Source organism: Liolophura sinensis, chromosome 8, assembly GCF_032854445.1.
Source record: "Liolophura sinensis isolate JHLJ2023 chromosome 8, CUHK_Ljap_v2, whole genome shotgun sequence".
Classification (NCBI taxonomy): domain Eukaryota; kingdom Metazoa; phylum Mollusca; class Polyplacophora; order Chitonida; family Chitonidae; genus Liolophura; species Liolophura sinensis.
In genome coordinates, this window is record NC_088302.1 from 45375368 (window position 1) to 45384889 (window position 9522).

The 9522-nt window shown below is 38.5% G+C and overlaps 1 protein-coding gene across 1 annotated transcript; it reads right to left on the reverse strand.

The window, feature by feature from the left end:
- LOC135472787 (glycosylated lysosomal membrane protein-like) lies at nt 1–9168 on the reverse strand. Its single transcript, XM_064752454.1, has 6 exons — nt 9068–9168; nt 7204–7491; nt 5612–5818; nt 4592–4822; nt 2586–2881; nt 1–2049 (listed from the first exon to the last, which is right to left on the reverse strand). Exons 1-6 carry the CDS (start codon nt 9164–9166, stop codon nt 1854–1856), a joined length of 1317 nt encoding a protein of 438 aa, XP_064608524.1. The 5' UTR covers nt 9167–9168; the 3' UTR covers nt 1–1853.
- Nucleotides 9169–9522: the final 354 nt, after the last annotated feature.

Consider the following 9522-nt stretch of genomic DNA (forward strand, 5'->3'; position numbering starts at 1 on the left):
TTGTTCTTAAAAAGGAATGTTTATTTTCGGCAGATTATCAAAAAAACACATTTATTGTCATATTTTTTCTTAATTCTCAGTTGTATTCATATACATTTAGGTACAGTATATTGTCATTAAATAAATTTATATTTCAACAAAATATGTACCCGATAATATATTTTTTACAGAAGTTAAAAGCCTTATTTACAGGGACAGGTGAAAATGTACAACATATTTGACACCGCAATGACTATGTACATGGTATGAGGAACTCTGATCAATTACAAATACGAACACTGAACTACCCTAATTCCTCAACCTTTTCGCATGTTGAGCAACTTTCAGTGCAATTTATGCACATTTGTTATCTGATTTTGAAGACAAAACTACATTGGTTGGATCGGCCAATTTCAGGCCTTCATAAAAAGTATAATTTAACAGTCTACACAGAATAAAGCCTTCAGAATATGCTTGCATAGACACTTTGTGAACATGTGAAAAGGTTGAAGAATTACAGCAGTGGTCAATAAAATGTACCTGTGTAAATTTACATAATTTAAAAAGTTACAGTATACTACAACATAATATGTGAGGCTAACCTGTCTTTATATTCCGAAAGTTTATCACAGAAACTGTATAAGGTTAAATGTAAGTCCACATACCATTTGGGGAAAAGCCCAACATAAAATTTTGAAAACTTAAGGATGAAACTGCTTCTTCTGCATTAATGTTGGTTCACATTTACCTGTTGTCCAGCCAAATAAAAATAATAATTCCCAAAACAACAACATTTTTGGTTGAGCCTGTTCATGTGATATCCAACAGTACAATGTAGTTCACACAGAGAGGAATGCAGAATCCCTGAGTACATTGTAAACAATTATACGATTTTTGAGAAAAAAAAAATGTTTTTCTACACATTAGCACTAAAGTTGTTTCGTTGAGTCTCATTTTAGACTAGCATTATGTGCAAGTCCCACAACCTAACTTTGGAGCATTTGCAGGACAGGAGTGGTACATGTATTCAGAAAACAGCACTTTCCTAATTATGTGACGGGGCATAGGAGCTGAGGATTTGAACCAGTGATCTCTGGGTTCGGAGTCCTTGCTTCTACCACTAGACTGAAGGGAAATTCCCTTCCGTCTAGAAGTAGATAGCGTTTATATCTCATCCTGTTATATTTATCATCCGACATTTGATTAAAAACTAAGAAAATTGATCTTCCCTACATCAACCAATATTTGATCAAATATATGATAAACCAAACTTATATTCTTTACATTAACCAATATTTGATCACAATTAACCCCATTAACATCAACCAACATTTGATCAACATCATTAAACCAAACTGATTTTGGCCACCTTCATTGCTCCTGAGGTTTGAATGGGAGCAGGAATTGCACATCTCTACAAAACTTGGAAAATGAGTTATGTTTATTCATATTCTGTCCAAACACCATTACTATGGATAATGGATTATCTGGCGATGATTTTCACGAAGATCTTGTATCTTTACACACCTTCATGTATAACTATCATGGCAACTTTAAGTCTACCAATCTACAGCTAAACCTTATCAACAGTTAACCGTTCAAAGCCTGACAATGTTATCACACAAAACTTTTCCATTTGGTTTTGGCAGATATGAGAAAACATCTGCATCCTGATAACACAGGGAGTACATAGGGAAAGAATGAAAACTTTGTCAGTGATAGATGTGCAAATACGAAAATATAACTGCAGGATTTTGACACATGTTACAAGGGATGCTGAGCTTGTCCAATATATATCCGGAAAGCACCTGAGCAGATAAGCCCATCCTGAACTTGGCATGTCATCTTTAAGTTAATACTGGACAAGCCTATACTTAAGAATTGACAGAAGAATAGCCAGGCCCCACATCGACCTGTGTCGTTGTGCCCTTTTTCTTCTTTTTCACACAGACATAAATTCCACCAAACATGATGATGAGAACAGGCAGGCCTAACCCCGCTGATATGATTCCGATAACTAACAGAGAAACAGAGTCTATAGGCGGTGATCCGTATCCAATGTTGGCCGTCCTGTTAACAAAGCAGAATGCAGAGATTAAGATTTAGCTAATTCTATGACAATAGGAACATTCAACTTTCCACAAGAAGAAATATCGAAGTACCTATCAAATGTGCTAGGACACTTTAACACATGTTCAGAAATACTTGGCAGGGCATACACTTGCAAACTACTGACTACTGACTACTGACGTTAGTCACCTCTGCCAAGTCCCGTTAGTCACCTCTGCCAAGTCCCATTAGTCACCTCTGCAAGTGAAGGTCCACGTGACACAATTATGTCATTCTCTGTGCACATGCACTTGTGGACACAAATCATGCTGGGAATATACTAGTCTCTCTAAACCAGACCATCCTACCCTACCGGTTAAGTAGAATTACAGCTACGATCCTCTGCATAAGGAGAGTAGGAATATACCAATGACACTTTTTTTTTTTTACTTTAAGATATAAACTTAGCACAGAGTACAATAGACTAAGATAAGTCATACATTATTCAAAGAGAAAACGATTACACTAGGTACACAGTAAAAGCTGCGCATCCTTACCATACTGTGTAGTTAGATGCAGTGTAAAAGCCGTCTTTGCTGAGGCCAAACGACACATTAGAGAGTGTCATGGCCAGTTTGTACTCGCTCAGTTTCTGGCCATAGTAAGCGTACAGGATGGTTTCCTCCAGCTGCGGTAAACTCCTGTTCGTGTCTTGTTCCTTGTACATCAGAGTGTACGTCCTCACGTAGGTGGCATCTGAGCGGCTCCGTGACGGACGAACGTAGCAGACAGGCTTCCACTGGATGAAACCTTCATCCTTCTTCTCAGCTTTGTTTGTTACCCAGTTTGTTACCTGAGGAGAGGAATTTGTTTGTTTCTTCAATGGTGTTAAATGAAATAACAAGAATTTTTCACTTATCTGATGGCCATCAATATGTAGGGTAGAGGAAACTGCAGCTACTGGAGCGCCTAGAGTAAACCACCTCCAACAGGTACCTTAACAAACGCCTAACTTAACGTAGCTGACAAAGCAGCATGAACTGGATTCAAGCCACCTCATTGGTTAGATGCAGATTAGCTTCGACGAGAACAGTTTCTGGCCACAGGCAGACAAGAACAGCAGGAATTATATCCTGGCAGTAACTGTTTATGTAACAGGGAGGGCCAGCATCTCCAGGCTTGAGAGAAAATTGTGTTACGAGCTGGATTAGCTATACAACATGTTATAATCCTTTGGTGGATTCTCCTTTACTAGAAGTCAGAAGGCCATGAATAGGGGTAAATGCAGCAGGGCTTGATATAAGTATGCAGTGGAAACCCAAAAGTCGCTGGTTCAAATCCCCAACTGGTAAGCCCCATTCACATTTAATAGGCTATCGTGATTTACAGTTTGACAGTTATGGCTCTTTGCACAGAAATAGAGAATAATGATGTCTGAAATTTTTCATTCCTACTTTTTGGGGTAACATAGTACTCAAGTATTACAAGAAAACAATTGTTACCCTAATTACTCAACCCTTTCCCATGTGAATGAGCAACTTTATTGTGCAATTTATGCACGTTTATAATTAGATTTTGGAGATAACACTATATTGGTTGGATTGGCCATCTTCAGGGCTTCATCAAAAGTATAATTTTATCAGTCTACAAAAAAAAAAAAAAAAACCTTCAGAATATTCTTACCATACATCACGTTGAGTTTAGCCAATGATTTTAAAAAGTGTGTCAAATGACTCCTTGTGTCTAATGATGATTCTTGGTAATTGGAGACAGCTAGAGGCAATGGGGGTCTGAGGAGTGTGTTCACAAGATTGTACCTGCCTGTGACAAGACCAATTAAGATGCTCACACTTCACCGAACATGCAACTGTTAGCTTTAGTCGAATCACCACACAGCTGTATTCACAAAAAGATCTGTTAAACTTATTTACGGGGCTGTGAACAGACACCACCGTCCCCCGGATAGGGCTGTCATCGGACGACCTCCACGTAGCCTGGACAAAGCATTTGCCCCTTTAATTGAGGCCAGCAAGTGTAACCCACAAATTTAGCCTGTCAACCTGAGAAGTGATACGTCAAGTAGCCTGTTTAGGATGGACATTTTTGGAATACACAGGTTTATTGTACTTGTCGCTTGATACTTTATTCACCTTATTTGGTCAGGACTGGTCAGCTTCACTGTCAACCCCCATACGGTGCGGATTAGCAACCTAAGCCTTGATGAAGTTTAACGGTAGGGGGGCTAATATCTCATAAGTCATGCCGCCCCCAAATCAGACTGTGCGGATATAGCCGATGGGGGAAATTTTAAATCATTTTCCGCAGTTATTTCACGGGTCAAAAAAAACAACATTTTTTTGTGCACAGCTTGGGGCTGATCACTCTCTCCTGTCATCTTCTCTGGCCACTCAAATCAGCTAAACTTTACGGCCAGAAATTTTTGGCTAAACTCATGTTTTACAGTAAATACACACCTTGCAAACATGTGAATAGGTTGAAGAATTACAGTAGTCTGGCTTACGTCTTAGTTACCTCATTATTCACAGTATAACAGTTACGCTACCTTGAAAACACCAGGTGTATATTCATCATCTATAGACTGTTCTGTGTGAAAATCTGTGGGGACACTACTGGGGCTGTCTTCACTGAGGACCACCACTTCCAGGCCAAACCGTGACTGCTTGTACAGTGGGCTAATCTTGTTTAGGGTGAAGTCTAGCTGGGTGATGTTGTCATTGTAGAGGAGATGGGGAAGAGCATCCTGGGTCCTGCCTGTGTGGTTAAACACTGTGAACTGAACAATGGCACATGTACATTAGAATGGCGTGCCACAGATTCTATGCAAAAGGTTAAATATCTAACATTCCAAGATGTTTTTACATGCATTCCTCTTTACACATTACATGTGCATCATGGTGAACCATTAAAACAAATAAACAAACAGGAGAAAGACTCCAACCAGTGCACCTTAGTGTTATAACTTTAATTCATTACAAGTGCCTTGTTTATCAACCATTTAAATGTAACTCAAGCTAATAACACATAAATTAATAATAGAACATGTAATTTTGTGGCAATAAGCCAATCAACAAATTAGCATTCACAAAACAGGTGCTTCCATCATCCAATGACTTCCTAACCAAATTTAAGTTAATTTAATATCTCACTGTTTTTATTCTATACTCCAAAGCTTTCTCTACATGTACCATTCTTCCCCTTGGATCTACCCACTTTAAACCACCATAATGCTGCAAGTACATTACTTCTTAGTACACTAAAACACTAATCAAACAAACAAATAAATTCATGAACCCTTCCAACAGTTGTTTCCCTTTTACCTTGAGTACCTTATGATAAGGGCTAATAATAGATTCAATAGAACCTGATCTGCAAATTTTCATGAATACAAAAGCAATGAGAATTTTTGATAGCAAAACAATTTGGGAAGGGGGGGGGGGGGGGTGGGGGTGAGGGGGGCTGCTGTTTGACCTTTCCCAAAGTTATGTGTGATAATGTCCCGTCAGTAAACATTCTAAATAAATACCTTACAGAACTGGCAGAAGATAGAGCCAAACACTCATACCTTGAGAGATAGAGATCCATTCATAAAAGATGTGGAATTCTCCATGGATACGGATGTATTAAAAATCACAGTATTCAGCTTGGCATCTTTATCATGGTCCACTATTGCATCCCACAGGAAACTCTCAAACTTATGTACAACTCCCTCCTCCACGTCATCGTTGAACATCATGTTGGCCTTATCGCTAGTGTCATTGTACTCAAAAAGCTGGAAGAGAAGATGTGTACAACGACCTTACGCATTGATATTAATTTCTGAGATTCACTATCTTTATACCCAGTAAGGTGGAAAAGCATACAGTGTATGTGCATCTGGCTTTATAGCCGTTACCCACTGAAGTTATATTACCATATTTAACCTCTGACCTGTCAAAACACACTGTCAGAAGCACATAAAGGCCTTAAAATCACACCTTTTAATCCCAACAGTGAAGTACTTTTTTAAAGAAATTTATCACACATTATCATACCATATTTAAGGAGAATAATAAGAGGCTTCTATGTAGGCATATTTGCGTATTTTAAAGGAGAAGAAAACTTAAAAACATGACACTATAGGCTGAAAAGAGCACAGTTTTTTAATATCTGGTGGTGCCTGTTGCATAATTTTGCGATTTTTCCTTGCCATACACGTAAAGCCTGAAAACGGCAAAGCTGGCATAGTCCATCGCGTCCTCCATCCCTAACACCCTGTAATTTATGCTCGGGGTGTGTTGCCTCTCAGCCAATGAGAGTCAGAAATACTGACAGCTTGTTTGTGTAACCTCGGAACCTACATCCAACATTCCAGTTTCCTGATCGTCAAACTGAAAACGAACTGTACTGTTTGCTACCTTCTGGGAAGAAGAGTTCTACCAGAAATGTACGAACTGCACTTCGGCGGTTTCCGACGACAATTCTCCTCCTCACACAGAAAATTTCAGGACTAGTTCTTAGGCAAAATGGAGTCGCCCACAGCGGATTTTGGCTCTGACTTTATTTATAATTTATCAACTTGAGGTACATATTAGAATTTTTTTTTATGGTATGCATCTGTGAGGAAATGCATACTATTTTCAATGGTATTTGATTAATATTTAAATTTTCTTCTCCTTTAAACCAAGTGTACCCAACAGTCTTCTATAACTACGATACATACACATATTTAGTGCTTTAACCTTTTGGACCAGTGGTTACTATCCTAATTCCTTCAACCACTACCCATATGAAAGGGAAATTTTCTGTGTGATTCATGCACCTTTTTAATTTGATTTTGGAGACAAAATCTCCACTGGTTGGCTCCGCCAATTTCAGGGCTTCACAAAAAGTAGAATTTTATCAGTCTACACAGCATAATGCCCTCAGAATACACCAGAATAAACATCTTCCAAACTTGTGAAAGGACCGATGAATTAGGGAATAAGGACTTTTTAAACTCCAGCATTAGCTTGTCTCCAGACGAACACGCCACTGAATTTAGGAAGAGACTGGTATTAAGATTTAACTGCAAAACAACTGGCTCTGGTAATATGAATAACCAGAAATGGATTGCATAATTCTTGGAGAATCTAAACAAAACCACAAATTCACCTTGTCTTTGCTTGACTCACATACCTTTGTAAATGCGACGCCAAATGAATAGAGAACTTTCTGTGAACAGCTGACAGCCCCTGGTAATGTCTGATTCTCTGAGACCAAGCTCTCCCAGTCTATATGAATGGCATTTCCTGACCCAGGGTCTGTCTTTAGAACCAACACAGATGGGACTCCCACAGAACTGAACAGGTAATGAAGAGTGTCATTTTCGCTCTCTGCTTTTACATATGCTATGTTCAGGGCACTGCCATTGAAATTTGGCAAACATGCTGATATGTTGCAACCAGGGTTATATGTTGTTGTCAACTACAAATAAACATAAAAAGAATGCACATAATTGTAAAAAATCAAATTTGTTTCAATGAAATTTATTGTACTCAATATTACATGGACAGAGATAAAGGGCAAAACTAGAACTTTCAAAATCATGGTTTGGAGCAAATGTCATCACATCTAACAAAAAAAAAACTAAACTTAAAAAACTATCTTTTCTACATTGTGCAAATCAAGGATGAAAATCTCTATTATAACAATATCTGAAAATGTTACAAGATAGAGAAATTAAATTATATTTTTGAAAAAATCACATTTCCTATCATTAAACAACAAAACAAATGTAACCAATATTAATTTGACACTGTTGTTGTCAAAATTTTCCAAAAATATGGGTAGGATGCCTATAGGGATGCACAAGGTTTTTTTGTGCCATAGTCTGCGTCATCAAGTTTAAAATTTAGAATGTTCTGCACGCTCTTGTCCATAGTGTAGACCCAGGTAGACTTCTCTTTATACTGGGCTGGCGGAGTATCATAGCCACAGGGGCAATCAACAGTAAACCATAGACTGATTCACGCCATTTCTGGTAAGTCTTTTCTAAAGAATGGCTGCAGTCCAAAACAGCTGTCTTTAGCTCTCACCTCTCAGCTCACCCGCACATGAAACATCCCAGGGGCATTCCATTCCGTAATGGCCAACCAGCCCCATATTCACGACACGGCCAACTATTTCTAGACAAGGCAGACATTCGGTTCGTTTTTTCAGGTTTAATACGCATGCGCCATCTAGGAACGACAACTTTTTTAAGACCCATAACTGTGGTGAAGGCAAGATGACTGCTGCTTTAGCGATGACTGTGAGGTGAATTTTGGTCTTGTGTGTCTTTAATAAGTGAAATATACATGGGATGTTGTGTGTGCAGGGGAGCTGAGCGGTAACAGCCATAGTAAATGTCTGTATTGAACTGTTAGACCATTTAGAAAAGTTTTATAGCACTTGGTGTGAAAAGTGTATGGTTCACCATGGGCTGCTGCTGTGGCTATGATACTCTGCCAGCCCAGCATAGAGACATTAGCTGAAATAGCTACCCGGGGCCTATCCATAGTGGACAGTCTTAATACGGTTTGTGTGCTCTATATGTTAGTCACTCACTGAAGAGTATTTTGATAGGTTGGTTGTTGTGCTGTTTAACATTGGGACGAAGATACAGTCAAATAAAGATGTGCACATTCTCCGACAAATGCCACATGAAGGCACCCTTAATTTCATATACAAAAAGTCAAAAACCCACTCATTTATCTGATACATAACATTATAAATTTTACAACCGGTATGTTTTCAAAACACAGCTGATATTTCTGCACCTCTTCAAGTTTGATCGCTTTTAACTTGAGTTTCCACTTTTTGTGATATGTAGACCCTACATGCATGTACTTGACAAATGATCTTGTGACATCTCAATTTATAGGCGTACATGTAGTGATGTATACAGCTGTAGGCCTACATGTACGGTAGATTTGAAGACAGTTTTAATATGAAATGTTATATATGATGTATTTGAGTATAACTCCAGCTCTCAACCATATAAATGTTCAGGATAACTTACCTTTCTGTCACATAATGATGTTCCCAAGAAGATAACTAAGTACACTAAAGACAGAGAAAGCGCACAGCCTTGCTTCCCGTATACCAATGCCGCCGCCATTTTATCGGGTCACATGACTCACCAGTCAGCTGACCGCCCCATGCTCTTGCGGGCAAACGGTGAGGCCAGCCAGCTATTGATTGGTTGAATTGACTGTTAATTCAGTGTTGGGATAAGTCAATACTGTGTGAATTTGAGCCATCAGTTCAAATCAAAGCTTTGCTGCTCTAGTTTTGTACAACCATAGAATATTGCAAGTCGTTCTGATATTTATTCTATAATTATACACCCATACATGTAGGCATATGTCCAAATTGTTCTTAACATACATATATGTCTAAAACCCTCGATTTATCTGTACATTTATTGCCGAAAACTTTTGTACCTATACAGGCCTGGAAATCTTTTATACTTTT